This window comes from Leucoraja erinacea, chromosome 20 (assembly GCF_028641065.1).
Source record: "Leucoraja erinacea ecotype New England chromosome 20, Leri_hhj_1, whole genome shotgun sequence".
Taxonomy (NCBI): Eukaryota; Metazoa; Chordata; class Chondrichthyes; order Rajiformes; family Rajidae; genus Leucoraja; species Leucoraja erinaceus.
The window spans coordinates 10711772-10728123 of record NC_073396.1 but is presented as its reverse complement, the minus strand read 5'-3'; the positions used below and the strand labels follow the sequence as shown (position 1 = coordinate 10728123).

The window sequence follows — 16352 nt, the reverse complement described above, 5'->3', positions numbered from 1 at the left end:
GTGGAAGAAGGGTAGGAACTTTTTGAAATTTGATGTATTAAAATCATGTTTTAGTGCACTGTAGAAGTATGATTTCAATGTTTTTTGTATGAAGTATTTTTAAGAGGTAACTTTTTAAGGGGTAACGTTATCAACACAAAGGGTGATGGGTGTATGGAACAAGCTGCCAGAGGAGGTAGTTGAGGCAGGGACCATCCCAACATTTAAGAAAAAGTTAGACTGATACATGGATAGGACAGGTTTGGAGGTATGGACCAAAAGCAGGTAGCGTAGCTGGGACATGTTGGCGGGTGTGGGCAAGTTGCACCGAAGGGCCTGTTTTCACACTGTATCACTCTATGACTACATTATACCTCCACCATGCATGAATGCTTCAAAATCAAGTGATCGAGTTTTATTGCCATATACTCAAGCATAGAAACATAGAAAATAGGTGCAGGAATAGGCCATTCGGCCCTTCGAGCCAGCACTATCATTCAATATGATCATGGCTATTCATCTAAAATCAGTACCTCTTTCCTGTTTTTTCCCCATATCCCTTGATGTCGTTAGCCCCAAGAACTAAATGTAACTCTCTCTTGAAAACATCCAGTGAATTGGCCTGCACTGCCTTCTGTGGCAGAGAATTCCACAGATTCACAACTTTCTACGTGAAGAAAGTTTGTCCTCATCTCAGTCCTAACTGCTCCCCCCCCCTTTATTCTTAAACTGTGACACATGGTTCTGAACGCCCCCAACATCGGGGAACATTTTTCCTGCCGTTACAGTAATAGGCCTTTCTCACGGGGCGACTTGACGCAAGAGTTAACTAGAGTTTAACATCGTGGGAACCTCGTGCGATAACAGTACGGCATTCGTGGACCACCGTGGACCACCGTGGCGCTAATGGCAGGTAATCGTGTAACTTGGTGACTCGGGAGAAAATTCAAGCAAGCTTGAATTTCTCCAAGAGTGACTTGTACACTTGTGGTTGAGCATTGCAACATTATATGAACGTAGTGGCCAGTGCGATATCCATGCGATATCCGTAATAACTCTCCTGCGAACGGTGAACCCGGAAGCTGGACAGAGGGGACAGAAGGTGAGTAAAAAAGGTGTTCTCAATATCGCCAATGGAACATGTGTCCATCGAGGACGTCCCACCTAATTGTCATTGTTGGAGAATCTTTTTAACAGGAACACTTGCAGAGATGGCTCCCAGAAAAGCTCAAAGAAAGGGGGTAAAGCATGTCAGAAAGGTTTTTGCCATGCAGGAGAATGAGGAGGAGACACAGCAAGAGAGACAGGTGGAGAGGCAACAGGAGATGCCACAGATAACACTGCCTGTGGGCTCCTTGGAGCAGGGAGAGAGTGAGCAAGGTGGATTTCAGATTGCCTCCCCAGTAGCCGTTGTAGGAATAGCCTCTACAGACGCTTATGTAAAGGGAAGATGGCAGAAGGTAAGGCCATATAACTTCACCAGGGAACAAGAGGGGGAACTTGTAGAAATGGTACCAATTTAACGAGATTCTCTACGATAAATCCAGAGAGGATTATAGAAACAGGGAGAGAAAACGGAGCCTGCTGGAGACGAAGGCTGCGGATTATCTCGGGTGCTCATGTGAGTATATATAACGATATATTACTTCATCAACAGGAGAACCATTTAATGTTATCCAAGATTTAAAAACATACAATGCTATAGATGTAAAAATGCTGTTTTTGCAGTTAACTTAAACTTCTCTTATAAGTGTGTCTGTGCCCTGCAGCTGCAAAGTAAAAAAGTCGCAGACAGCTTTTACACTCTCTGTGTTTGAAGTTGGAATCATACCTCCAAGAGCCATAAAATAAATTATGCATGAGGGCAGGCAATTCTCACTTGTAATGCTTGTCTTAAAAAAGGCCATCTGTATTTATAAACATGTGCTCAGGTAGCCAAGAAGCACAAGACATAGCACATTACATGCGGAGGGCAGGCTCTTAAACAGGCCTCTGTTTACTGTCCAGAACTTTTAATATAACGGAATACATCCAATGCTTGAAGTTCTATTTAATTCCACCACTCTACTGTAATGCAAATGACCAACTCATGCAATGGTTCACTAATCAGAGGACCATCTATGGAAAGGTCACCGCATTTGGGACCAAAACAGGGTCAGCTGGCAGCACACTGACAGAGAGGAATAGGTGGATCGAGGAGAAGTGGCGGTTCCTATCAGGGCATATTGTGCGTGTAGTGACCAGGACTAGCGCACCCAAGGTACTTTTATCACAACAAATGTTTGAGGTCATGAGGCTCTGGACACTATGTCTAAATGGTTTTATGTGATTCCTACAGGAACAACACATCATTGACCATGCGTTCGATGATCCTCAGGAAGGGACTTCCATGCCGAGCCCATCCACCAGCCAACAGCACCGCAGTAGGCACATTTCCAGCATCGACCTCACCACACCCGCTGAAGAAGGGACAGATGGAAACAGCATTAAAAGTGTGAGTATATAAACTTGATGCTTATTGGACAATGCACCCACCCAGCATTTTGCTGTTTTTTATATTTGCGCTGTGAATTTTCAGCTCATTAATACTGTTCGAGACGGTATTAAATTGTTGGAGGAAGGACGCCTGAGACCGAACAGCTTTACGCAGAGGGCAGTAGACTTCTGTCAAGCTATTATGGAAGAAGAAATAAATGAACGACAATGGGATTTTGTATGGAATATGATCAATGGGGCAATCACTATGCGAAATAAAAAGGTATAGATCTATTCTTAATCTTCTTCCCTTCATTCAGCATTTCTGTTAAAACTCTTTATTTCTCACATCATAAAGCAACATAGTTTTAATGTCTGGTGTTGTCTGTGCAGTTAATGGAAGCACGTGCACCTGAGGCGCAGCGTCCACTGGTTCCTCAGCCTCGCCCGCCTCACTTCTATGACCAGGTATTAACAAATATATGTGCGCTTCCCAAACTTAATTCATAATCTGTCTTCTTTTTATGCATTGACTAATACATCACTCTGTGATCCGAAAGTATACAGATAGGACATATGGATTGCCACGTGCAATGGGAGCACATCCAACATTCCGTGCTGAACAGGTAAACAATTGTGTTTTGTGGGATTGAATTTAAAAAATAAAGATTTGCATCCGCATATGGACAACAACTTATTCATGAGTTATGTTAATGAGATTCAAGAAAAGAACTCTAATCTTTAAAAGGGACTTTATAATGAAAGGTCCCGCAATTTTATGGTCCGTGAGGAAATTTTCACATGTACTTCTTAATTTCCTTCTAGAGACACTCACCATCACCACTGATGTTTACAGAGCAGCAGCCTGCTAGAAATCCACCTTTGCCTTTTGTTTATGGAGAGGGCCGTGCACAAACGCCATTTCAAGAAGGGGCAGATGGTTTCGCTGACGTCAATGACTCAAGTTAACCCTCGGACGTTGATAATTATTTATGTGGTGTTTAAATAACCATTTGAGTTTTAGTTTATTTTAGTTGTTGGCCACTCAACATTTGGTGTGACATCTAGAGTCCTTTATAAATGTCTGTATGTTAATATGTGTGTCTTTTCCTCTTGGGCATTACTTTGTTTCTGTTGGAGGCTCCACATTTGATTATAGCCTGAAGTGTGATAAAGCTTTTATCTCAGCAGTTTGATTTGTCAGTGCTTGTTTACCTCATTGTTAAATAAATATATTTTTTACTGTCAACTTAATGTCTGCAATTCTTCATTAACACATCACTACAAGATGAATGTCTCTAATGTTATAATCCCTCTCATGCTGAAACACAAAATAGTTGAAGGGAGGTGATATAATCACATTTTCATTTATTTTCAATTTTGAGTGTTCAGGTCCATCAATTGTTGAGCTATTTAAACGTTTGAAAGTTTCACCTCTCGGTAGAAAATAAAATAAGCCAATCAGCACGGTAAATGTGAGACAAAGTCTTTATTCCTATTTGACAATATAAAAAGACGACTTCTTGCACATATTGAGAGAAGGTGCATCACACCAAACATTTGTCTATAAAAGGGCCTCGCAAACACGAAAATCAACAAATGAGGCACGCTAGATTATTTTAAACACATTATATTCATTAATCGCCGCAACAAGCCTAAACTCAGGCATTAAAAGGGACAATGCAATATGCTAAATGGCAGCTTATTTGCTATGCGTTTCTGCTAACATGCAGTAGTGTTCCTGTGGTCGGCTACCCATCAATATAGCTGTCCTGCCACGGCACACTCCCCAATTGTGAATTGTAGTAAGCGCAGAGATGGCCTCTTTGCTCTTCCACACTGTATGTGCCCCAGTTACCTTGGAAACGCTGCAGTGGGACCATTTCCGACTTGGTCGCACCACTTCTCCATGTGCCTAGTGTTATTCCCCCTGTGTCACTGTCCACTAGGTCACCATCCTGGTTGGATGTTGCTGATCCTGCAGCTGCACCTCTCATTCGGATCAGGTTGTGCAGAACACATGCTGCATATACTATACTCTCCACATTCTTGGGCTTCTGCTGCATTTTCTTGAGCAAGCATCTAAATCTGTTTGCCAAGATGCCAAAAGAATTTTCTACAACCCTCCTGGCCCTTGACATCCTGTAATTGAAGATCCTCTGTTCCCTAGTTAGATTCCTCTGTGGATATGGCTTCATAATCCAGGGCCGTAGTGCAAAGGCTTCGTCAGCGACCATCGCATATGGGACGTCCGGGCTGTCTTCTCCTGGCAGAGGTTCAGGATCAGGCATGCCTGCTGTTCCACCTTCCATTTTCTTTCCCAGCCAGGTTTCTTTCCAAATCCGGCCATCACCAACACTTCCAGGTGTGCCCACATCCACATACAGGAAGTTGTAGTTATGATCAACCACCGCCAAGAGTACAATTGAGTGGAATTTCTTGTAATTTAAATAATTTGAGCCACCTCCGGGTGGTTTACGAATTGCCACATGCTTGCCATCCAAAGCCCCACATGTGTGAACAAAGTTCCACCTGTTTTCAAACCCAAGCGCCACTCTCTTCCACGCCTCTGGTGTAGTGGGGCATTCCATCACTTCAGCTGAATAAAATTGGATGATCGCCTCACAGGTTTCTTGGACAATACCACAGATGGTGCTGGTGGCTACAAGAAAGTTGTAAGATAGGCTTTTATAAGAATCGCCTGAGGCCAAGTAGCGGAGGGTGATTGCTATGCGCAACCCTGGTTCCAGTGCCTTTCTCATTACAGTGTCAGTCTTCTTCAGCAGAGGTCCCAAATTATCCATCAGCTCATTAAAGAGTTCGGGTGAAATTCTGACAAAGTTTGTGAATGCACTTTTATCCTCTTCGCACAGCACATTAAGCAGTTGATCATATTGTCCAAATTGAGGTCTCCGTTGAAAGATGGGCTTCACCCAGTGAGACTTCCTCTTAATTCTCTTTTTAATTAATCTCACCCTTCTGCCTTCACGCAAGCGTCCTTGATGCACATAGTGGGCTGCTGCATACAGCGCGTCAATGAAAAAAACCACCATCCTGTACTCGAAACGACTTAGTATAGGCATGTCTCCAAATGAGCCAATTCAACCAAGGGAGGATATTTATAGTGTGCGAAAAAAAGTGACATCATTTGTGCCACGTGATGAACACTTCACAGTCCACAACAAAGGTCCTATAGCAAAGCTTTGCTATAGGATCTTTGGTCCACAATGTTCATTCAAGATTTAACGGGAAAGCTCGGGAGCCCTCTTCCCCTTCTCTCCTACCCTCTCCTCCCTCTCCACCCCCTCTCTCTCCCCTTTCTTCCCTCTCACTTCCCCCCCTCTCCCACCTCACTCTCCCCTACCTCTCTCCCCCCCTCTCCCTCTCCAATTCACTCCACCTCTGTCTCTCCCCTCTCTCTCCCCCCCCCTGTCTCCTTGCCCTCTCCCTCTCTCTCTCCACCTCCCTTTGAGAGTCTGTCCCTTCCGCACAGAGACTCCCGCAGCAGCGGCACAATGCTTCCGACGACTCCGACGCCCGGGACATACACTGTCCGGAGTGCTCCTTGACCAGAGCTGCAGCGAGCGACACGCCGGTCCCGGTAAACACTCGACAGTCCCGGCTCCCCGCATCCGTTCCCGCTGCTGGCTCTGCTCCCATCCCTCCCGCAGCCCCGGCTCTCCAACACCCGCGAACCAGGCAGTTTATCCGAGTTTTGAAATTTTCGTTGATCACAAAATTTCTCACCACTGAGCGTGAGTAATTTCTGATGAGCGTGAGGGCGTGAGAGTTTGCTTGAGGGCGTGAGTCGCACGCTCAAAGCGTGAGAGTTGGCAGCCCTGTACGTGTAATTGCATTCCGAGCTGCACCTAACAAGTCAACAGGTTGGGACTATATAATGTGGAAGAGTGAGGGAATATCTCATTGAAACCTATAGGATTTGAAGGAGGCATGACAAAGTAGATGTCAAGATGTTTTCACTCATGGTCCATATTAGTACCAATGACGTTGGTAGGAAGGGAGATAAGGTCCTGCAGAGAATTTAGGCAGTTCAACAGTAGGTCATAAAACCAGACATCTAGGCTATAATTTCGGAATTACCACGCATGCCATGTGAGGCTGGGGGGTGGGGGGGGGGGGGGGGGCTGCCATGAAGAACAATGGGGACCGGGTGTAGGGTGGAGAGGGGGGCTTTAGTTTTAGAATCCTCTGCCCAGGGGATAAGTCTGTGTTTGTTTGTTGTTCGTTCCAGTTCAGGCATTGTGCACATGACAGCCAGCCAACAGTTTGCACTTTTAATTTTTTGTTAAAGTTTTTGTGTACCTTGCGTGTTGTGACTGTTGGCAGACCAATTTCCCTCCGGAGATGAACAAAGTTTTATCGTAAAGCAGATCTACCCAGAGCCCAGGTCAGTGCATGGAACAATTATATCGTGATCATTAAAGAGATTTGAGTGTGAGACAGAAATAACAGCTCTTGGGGGGGGGGGGGGGGGGGGGGGGGGGGGGGGGGGGGGGGGGGGGGGGGGGAGGAGACTATCACAGTTTATTCAGAGGACATACTGGAAGGTTCATCAAATTAGGAAGTATGGGTAGAACTCAAAAATAAAAGAGCTGAAATCACTCTGATTGGGATTGTACTCCAGGTCTTCCAATAGCCAGCAGGAAATAAGGGAACGGATAGGCAGACAGATTATGGAAAGAAATAAAAGTAACATGATTGTTGCGGATCTAGATGACTAACTTCCCTAGTGTTGACTGGGGTGGCCTTACTGCAAAAGGCAAAGAGAGCAGAATTGGTTCAGTGTATCCAAAAGGATTTCTAGAAACATTAAGCAGTTACTCCAACTTGTGGAGTGAGCAGACTGGGAAACGAGTGGGAGAGCATTTTGGGAACAGTGATCACAACTCCTTATGTTAATTATGAATCTTGGGATGGGGCAAATTACATTTACAGCATTCATTGTCAAGTCAAGTCAAGTTTATTCGTCACATACACATACGAGATGTGCAGTGAAATGAAAAGTGGCAATGCTGGTGGACTTTGTGCAAAAAACAAACAAATTACAAACAGAATGGAACAAGATTACATATTCTTTTACATATTACATATTGTGGGAGGAAGGAAAAAGGAAAAAAAGACATCAATTAAAAAAAAACACAGCAGAGTGGTACAGTAAAGTTAGTCCCTGGTGAGGTAGGAGTTTACAGTCCTAAAGGCCTCTGGGAAGAAACTCCTTCTCAACCTCTCCGTTCTCACAGCATGGCAACGGAGGCATTTGCCTGACCGGAGCAGCTGGGACAGTCCGTTGCAGGGGTGGAAGGGGTTTCCCATGATCTTATTGGCTCTGGAGTTGCACCTCCTGATGTATAGTTCCTGCAGAGGGGCGAGTGAAGTTCCCATAGTGCGTTCGGCCGAACGCACTACTCTCTGCAGAGCCTTCTTGTCCTGGGCAGAGCAATTCCCAAACCAAATCGTGATATTTCCGGACAAGATGCTTTCCACAGCCGCTGAGTAGAAGCACTGGAGGATCCTCAGAGACACTCTGAATTTCCTCAATTGCCTGAGGTGGTAAAGGCGCTGTCTTGCCTTACTCACGAGTGCTGCAGCGTGTGATGTCCATGTCATATCCTCAGAGATGTGGACTCCCAGGTATTTAAAACAGCTCACCCTATCCACAGTATCCCCATTTATCCTCAATGGTGTGTACGTCCTCGGATTATCTGCCCTCCTAAAGTCCATGACCAGCTCCTTAGTTTTTTTGATGTTCAAGAGGAGGCTGTTGGCCTTACACCAGAGTGCCAGATCAGCCACCTCCTCCCGGTAGGCCTTTTGGGAGCAGCTTTATTAGGTAAATACACAACTGACATGCAGGTGTCATTTAACGACCAACTTATCAGAGTTCAGAGCTGATATGTTCCAGGAGAGGCAAGTATGGCAAAATGAGGGAACCTTTGATAAGAAGATAATGCAAATTTGGTCAAAAAGGAAAAGGAAGCATACATAAGAATTTGGAAATTAAATCAGACAAGGATTTTGAGGAAGACAAAGAGAGCAGTAAAGAACTCAAGCACAGTAATTGGTCGATCAGAAGGGGCCATGAAATGTCATTCACAAATACAATTATAAAGAATCACATTGCTTTTTATACATAAATTAGGAAGAAACGGGTAACTAGGGAGAGGATAGGGTCATTCAAAGATAGCAGAGGGATTTATGCTTGGAGATTGTAGGAAGGGTACATTCCCTCAGTATTCACCAAGACGAAGAGAGGATAGTGAGATCAGTGTGGAGGTATATTAATATGCCAAGACATTTTGAAATTATGAAGGTGGTGTTGGGTCTTTTCTAGAGCATTCAGGTGGATAAATCCCCTGGACCTGATGGGATCTATCCCACATTATTGAGAAAGGCAGCATCTGGGAAGGTAATGGATAGGTGATGTTTGGGTCAGGCCCTTCTTCATCCAGGCAGCATCCCGCTAAGCCTATTCTGCACCCTCTCCGAAGCTGCCACATCCAGCCTGTAATCAGTCTGACGAACAGTCCCGAATCAAACTGTTACCTGTCCATTCCCTCCACAGATGCTGCCTGACACACTGAGTTACTCAAGGACCTTGTTTTGTTCGAGATTCCAACATCTGTTGTTCCTCGTTTCTCTAATTAACTGCGATACCCGTTACTGTAGTTTCCCCAGTTTATCAAAGCCAATTGACGCGTCATATCTTTGCAGCTTGCTTTATTTAGCATTAAGACTGGCTTCAGATTGGACCAAATCACTGCTATATAAAATTCTGTCATAATACCCTCACTGTTACCGCAAGGTCTCATAATGACGCTATTAAAACCTTCTCATTTGCACACTTAAAATAACCCATTGGTTCCTCAACAGATGTAGAAAGCCAACTCTTAAAAATCATCCATCAGTTTTATTGAAAATTCAGTTTGCCTGGGCCATACGAAAATGAAAGTCCCTCATAATGATTTCATTACCCTTGTTGCATGCGTCTGTAGTTTCCCAAATGATACTATGCCCTACATCCTTGACTGTTATTTGTCTGATATACAACTCTCAGCAATATTTTCTGTACCTCGCTCCACCCACACCGATCCCACAATTTACTCAGCTAAGTTTCTGTACTGCCTTTATCCCATTCCTTAAAACCACGGCTGTCCCAGCTCTATTTCAATTTTATCCACCTCTTCAGAATATTTAATTCACCATTGTTGGTCAATTATTTGTATTGTTGTACCAACATTGTTACATGAATGCAGAGGAAACAACAGTGGAATAGTGCCGAATTTCATCTAACAAACAGAAAAGTACAAACTTCAGAAAGTCTTTCACAGGACCTTTATTGGATGCAATATCCTCGTTAATGTCACCACAGATCTGCAACTTAAAGCTCCTGAAGTCTCATGAACAGTGTAAAGTAATAAAACACTCATTCCCGTGCTCTGATTTATACAATAAAATCAACTCACTTTCAATCCAATTAGTCACTCTCTCAAGTATCAACAGGTCAGACTCAATGTACATGGGCTGTCTCACCCTATTCAGCAATCTTTCCTCGCACTTACACACCTCTTCATGTTTTAAATAAAAAAAAAACACATTTTCAGCTTATTTATTGGAATTCCAAAAATATGCAAAATTCAGAAGTCTTGAACTATGTGAAATTAAAAATTCCTATTTTCCAAAAAAAAAAACACTGGGGTAGTATAAAGCAAAACGCTGCCCTCACTTTTTGACGTGGGGTTCAAAAATTAGAGTTTATTCAAATATTTTAAGAGAGGCTCCTTTATCCAAGCGTAATCTTGATCCATAGATAAACTTCCTCTTCCCATTTACACTCAAACGTACACATAAACATGCCAAGAGGCGTTATATAAAAAAAGACACAAAGTGTTGCATTTATTCAGCAGGTCAGGCAGCATCCCTGGAGAACGTGGATAAATTATGTTTCAGGACATGTCCTTTCTTCAGACCCAACCCAAAACATTATCTATTCACGTTCTCCAGGGATGCCGCCTGACTGGCTGTGCCACTTTGAGGTTTTTTTTCTGTAAACCAACATCTGCAGTTCCTTGTTCCACACACAGGCATTATCATCTCCCTTGGCAAATCAGTAAAGCATTTATCAGGATTCAACAATTTAAAGACTGGACATAAAAAGCTGGTGCAATATAATTTTGTAAAAATGGCACTATATTTCTCTGTCTGTCACTGGATTATTAGAGATGCATTTTTTTTTTCTAACTTTACACAAGATGCCACCCCAAGTGTTATTGTGAATGTTAAAATGTTCAAAATTACATGAAATACTAGCTACAAAATTGCAAACATAACAATTTTGTTCAATTAAATCCCATCATAGCCATTAGATTTAGTTATAACATGGTATTCTATTAGAATGTTATTGCGCAATTAAATTTTTGAAAGTGACAATTATTATGAGAATGTTAATCCCTTGCATCTTGTCATCAACAGCTCAAGAAGAATTATCTTTGCACCAATTTTATTAAAACATCTATATTTTAAAAATTATATTAATAGGCTGTCCAATTTGGAAACCATTTCTCTCCATCATCCACTATTTAAGTGCAACATCCACCATCCACTAGCTGGTTCGACCCCTGGCTAGATCCAAGGTAGATTTGTTTTGTTTCTCTCTAGCACACGGAATATGATCCAATACTTTGCACAGGCTTAGCACAAAGGCTTTCCTTGAAGGGGTTGCGGGGGGCTGCCACCCATAACCTCCAATGAGCAATATACTGTGCATGGAATTTCCTACTAATGCAATGTAAATTGAATATTTCTGTAATTCCTTATGGATTTACATCATTAAAGGCACACAGTATCCTTCTGTGAAAGCTGAGATAGCACCAACAACACACACGCACACACCTGTGACATACACAAAAAATAACTCAAAACGCCACACACAGCATGTGTTAACAGAAAATTACAAAGCTATAGCCTGGCAACTATTTTCCAAAAGGTTTGATTTATTCCCTATAGCTTCCCAGTTAGGTCATAGGCCTTACTAACACACTGCCAGGCATGCCATTTCAGAAATGTTCCATACAACCCGAGTCTTACAAAGGTCAAGATTTTTTATTCATTCATCGAGTATTGTATTTAAACTTCACCTCTCCCTCCAATACTGTTTTGTGGTATCTAAACAATTGCTCTGTTAGGATAAGGCCACTTCTGTTCTCCCATAAAAACCCTAGTACAGAACATGTGCAACAGCACCAGCAGCATAGATAAAAAGGACCACTGCCATCTAAAGAGTTCAAGCTTGATTAGCAATGTATAAAAATAGCAACAGCAAAAAAAAAAAGGGGGAAAGAAACAAAAACAACAATAGCACACAGCTCTCATACTATTGGCTCGTTGCCAGTTCGTGTACAACAAGTTCGAAGTACAAGAAGAACTTTATAAATCAAAGACCAAATTTGAAAATCTGTAAGTGCCATTAGCATTACAAATGAGATTAAAATGGAGTTTTCTTTTGCTCGGTGATCACAAGCTCCAACAGTCATGCACTTGGATTGGTTTATTGATGCTCGAGCTCCTCATCACGTTGTGGTCGGTCTGTCAGCAGCGGAGAAACATAATTGTTCTCATTGTTACAGAACACATTTCTCTCTCTACCTCTTCAACAGTTCCACTATTTATCGACTCTTCCCCCAACTGTTGGAGGCCGCATTGATGAACGTCACCGGAACTCATAGATCGGAGTGCTGTGTTCAGGTACATGTGTCAGATTTAAAGACTGATACCTAGAAAATAAAAGCAATAATCAGAAAACTCTATCAAATCTACACACATACAATGAAAATAATTATTTTTAGAGTGCAGGAATACACAGGGGGAAACTATCTGCTAGAGGGCTTGCTTATCATCTTGTAAGTGACAGCAGATTGAAAAGTAGTGCACTCAAATATGTTCAACCTCAAACTTTTCAGGCGATTACTTGTATTTTGACAGTAAAGTACTTCAAACAACTAATATAACATTAGTTCACATTTAACATTTTATTTTTACCAATTAATTTTAAGTGAAACAGTTTGTGGCATGTTTAAATATGTACAACTATATAATGATATTTTACAATGGTGAAGTATTTATTGTTTAAGAATAATTCAGAAATTAAGATTTAAAATCACGACAAAACCACAGCTATAAGGAACAGATAAAGACAAACTACATTGTTAATCCAGATACGATCCATCTGCAAATAACAATAAATCATTCATAATTTTCTTTTTGTGAATAACATGGGAAAAAATATTCCACTGCAATAAATAAGAAACATTGGAGTATATGAATAATGAAGCCATGCTCCTTAATCAAGTGTTGGGAGGATTTTAAAACTCAAAGGGCAGCCAAGAAAAGAGAGGCAAAACCATTACAAAAGCCAAATCTAGCTAAATGTGTAAAAGATTCACAAAAAGCACGAGGACCGAGTTAAAAAGTAAGAATCATGGGTTTTGGAACATTGTTTAGCAAATACCTTTCAGCTATTAGCCTAGTTTAGTTAGGGTAAAGTGACCTTTCTCATATTACAGGAAGTTGACAATTGATGTTATATAGTTGTCAGCCCTGGGTCTTCAGCTTTTCATCCCATACTAAAATATCCAAAAGAAAGAGCACTTTCTAAGTGACACCTAGCATAGTAGGATGGATCAGTCATACAGTGTAGAAACAGGCCCTTCGGACCAACTTGCCCACACCGGCCAACATGTCCCAGCTACATTAGTCCCACCTGCCCGTGTTCGGTTCATATCCCTCCAAACCTGTCCTATCCATGTACCTGTTTAACTGTTTCTTAAATGTTGGGATAGTCCCTGCCTCAACTACCTCCTCTGGCAGCTTGTACCATACACTCATCACCCTTTGTGTGAAAAAGATACCCCTCAAATTCCTATTAAATCTTTTCCCCTTCACATTAAACCCATGTCCTCTGGTCCTCAGTTCACCTGCTCTGGGCAAGAGACTGCATCTACCCAATCTATTTCTCTCATGATTTTATACACCTCTATGAGATCACCCCTGATCCTCCTGTGCTCCAAGGAAAAGAGTCCCAGCCTACTTAACCTCTCCCTATAGCTCAGCCCCTCTAGTCCCGGCAACATTCTTGTAAATCTTCTCTGTACCCTTTCCAGCGTGTCAACATCTTTCCTATAACATGGTGCCTAGAACTGAACACAATACACTAAATGCTGTCTCACCAACATCTTATACAATCTGAACTGCAACATGACCTCCCAACTTCTATACTCAATACTCTGCCTGTTGAAGGCAAATGTGCCAAAAGCTTTCTTGACCACCTTATCTACCTGTGACACCACTTTCACGGAATCATGCACCTGCACTCCTAGATCCCTCTGCTCTACAATGCTCCCCAGAGCCCTACCATTCCTGCACTCCTAGATCCCTCTGCTCTACAATGCTCCCCAGAGCCCTGCCATTCCTGCACTCCTAGATCCCTCTGCTCTACAATGCTCCCCAGAGCCCTGCCATTCACTGTGTAGGCCCTGCCCAGGTTAGACTTCCCAAAATGCAAACACCTCACATTTCTCTGTATTAAATTCCATCAACTATTCCTCATCGCACCTGGCCAATTGATTAAGACCCTGCTGTAATGTTTCACAACCATCCTCACTATCTGGTGGATTAGCCAAGGTTAATTGAGTCACCCTTCCCAAAAGCTGCTGTTTGTATTAATTTTTGGCATGTGAATGCATCTCCTACATTTATTGAGAAAATGGCAGTGGGGTGCATTTTGAACTGCTCAGTTCTTCTGGTGAAGGCCCTCCCACAAAAGTTAGTGCTGTGATGTTCCTAGATTTAGACACAATGTTTAATAAATTATCTGATATCCTTGACCGTGGTAGTCATCGGTGCTGTTCGAATAACCTAGGAGGCAACAACAGAGCATTCATTATGCAAGTGTTACACTCTGCATTTACCACCAGTATAATCCTGAGAGGATGGTGGATGAATACCTTCTCAATACAAACATGATGGGCTGAATAATCTCCTTCTGTACAATTCTATGACAGATGGAATTCAAAAGTAACAGTCATCCGTTCTGGATTCAAAAAGAGAAACCAGGTTTTACTTTGATACTAATATGCGCTGCTGAGGACCAAACCGATTTAAGAAGCTAGGTAAGAATTCTTTAAGTACTAGTATACAAGTACATAAAGTATTTGAAGAGACTGGGATATATTTGAAATAAATATACTGTTAGTATTAGAAGGGTAATCTACTTGAAATGTTTTAAATGAAAAAGGATCTTGACAGAATAACTGAGGAAAATCTTTTTAAAAATACTTTACATTATTTTTTAAATATTTTTACAATCCAGAGTGAAATCCATAAAGTCATTTTAATACAAGTTTAATTTTCTCCACAAAGGATATAGAAAAAAGGATGAGTAAATAAAATTGGATAAGATCATACACGAGGGAAAATAAGTAATGATGCTGGCCTAAAGAGCCGAAAGGCTTGGTTGACATCTAATTGATACGCATTATACATTAATGCATAACATAAACCAATAATTTCTGCAATCTGTGCGGAAAATATTAAAATCATTTATATCACAATGTTTACAGGTTTCTCTCACCATTCTGAACTCCTGTGGTAGTAATAGCCCTCTATTGAAGCCGTGGATTTTTGGAAGCAAATGTAATAAAAGCCTGCGAAGGAAGCACCGCTGATATCTTTGATTGTGTGATCAGGGACTAGAAATTGTTCCTGTTGATGGAAAAGAAAGAAAAACCTCGGTACAATACATTTATAGAGTAACCTTTCAAAACATTTTCTAATTTATTCCCAAATACATGAAACCTATTAGGAAATATTATAATTCCAGTCAACTTAAATGAATCAAAAAGTCGAATCAACTAAAAAGGCTTGTTTATAAAAGAGGCACAGTATATTTTGTATACGATGCAAAACTAAATATTGAGGAGCCACTTGCATAGATTGTATGGTGTAATTAGGTATGCCATGAGGAAAAGTAACTAACACAGAATATCCACACACAAATCAACGTGATTTCCAACTGTTACGACATTACATAACATTTCCCATTTGAAATTAAAGAAAAAGATAAAAGGCCCATAAGAAACTAGATATTTTGATAAATTCATTAGAAACTGTTCAGATACAAGAGGACAAAATGCTTGGATATGAGTGTATAAGCACACAATTACATCCTACATAACTAAAATAAACTCTGAATAATAAATGGATGTATAGCAGCACACTTTGCATCATGGTTTAATTCCCGCAATTATATATTAGCCCGTGACTGCAGGCATGAAGAAGAAATAACCAACTTTCTTAAAATGTTCGCAATTTAACAATTTTTTTATAAAGGTGGAAAAAAAGTGGAGGGCGTGCTAAAATTCCAGAAGCGTTCAATGTGTTCAATTGTTTGCACCCCAACACATCTTCAGGATATCCCAAAGCACTTTGCACAAAGAATACTTTTCAAATCCCATCTTTTATGTAAACATTTCATGTTGCAGATCCTTTATAAGTTGTTAACTTTGAATCTACTATAGCGATTGTGCTGCAAAGCAAAGTGGCTGTGAGCTCACGCTCATTCCAGAAACAGCACAAGTGCTTATAGATTGGTGTAGACTAATTAGTTGGAATACATTGTGGAGTATGCGGAGGAACAGTTTTCCTTCAATCAGCATCCTTTCACATAGCGTTCTGTAGGACTTGCTCTGCACAAATAGATATCCATATTTCCCAATGTTGCAACAGCAACTATATTTCAAAAGACACTTCTATTTTCAGAATAACCTTGAGATTGTGAAAAGCACGGTACAAATTCTAGCTTATACAAATCTTGGTTTATCCTG

The 16352-nt window shown here is 41.4% G+C and overlaps 3 protein-coding genes across 6 annotated transcripts in view; 1 reads left to right on the top strand and 2 right to left on the bottom strand.

Annotated features, from left to right (window-relative positions):
- Nucleotides 1-1834: 1834 nt before the first annotated feature.
- Nucleotides 1835-3686, top strand: LOC129706769 (uncharacterized). Of its 2 annotated transcripts, XM_055651234.1 has the most exons (6): nucleotides 1835-2239; nucleotides 2318-2473; nucleotides 2558-2737; nucleotides 2848-2922; nucleotides 3015-3080; nucleotides 3280-3686. In XM_055651234.1, the coding sequence occupies exons 1-6, from the start codon at nucleotides 2069-2071 to the stop codon at nucleotides 3421-3423; spliced, it is 792 nt and encodes a 263-aa protein (XP_055507209.1). In that variant the 5' UTR covers nucleotides 1835-2068; the 3' UTR covers nucleotides 3424-3686. The 2 variants fall into 2 exon arrangements, with proteins under 2 accessions (XP_055507209.1, XP_055507210.1); XM_055651235.1 differs by lacking the exon at nucleotides 3015-3080.
- A 519-nt stretch (nucleotides 3687-4205) lies between these two features.
- Nucleotides 4206-5258, bottom strand: LOC129707112 (putative nuclease HARBI1). The gene has a single exon (XM_055651902.1). The coding sequence runs from the start codon at nucleotides 5256-5258 to the stop codon at nucleotides 4206-4208; it is 1053 nt and encodes a 350-aa protein (XP_055507877.1).
- Nucleotides 5259-9792: 4534 nt separating this feature from the next.
- The window catches only part of gid4 (GID complex subunit 4 homolog), a 31792-nt gene continuing 25232 nt past the window's right edge, over nucleotides 9793-16352 (bottom strand). Inside the window, exons 5-7 of one of the 3 annotated variants that reach the window (XR_008725101.1) lie at nucleotides 15101-15231; nucleotides 10503-12245; nucleotides 9793-10393 (exon numbers count right to left, since the gene is read on the bottom strand). Coding sequence is in view for 1 of the 3 variants with exons in the window: in XM_055651233.1 (XP_055507208.1) it covers nucleotides 12182-12245; nucleotides 15101-15231 (195 nt within the window). In the remaining 2 variants the exon portion in view is untranslated. Of the gene's footprint in view, nucleotides 12246-15098; nucleotides 15232-16352 lie in introns of those variants that run through there. The other 2 variants (XM_055651233.1, XR_008725102.1) reach the window with 2 other exon arrangements.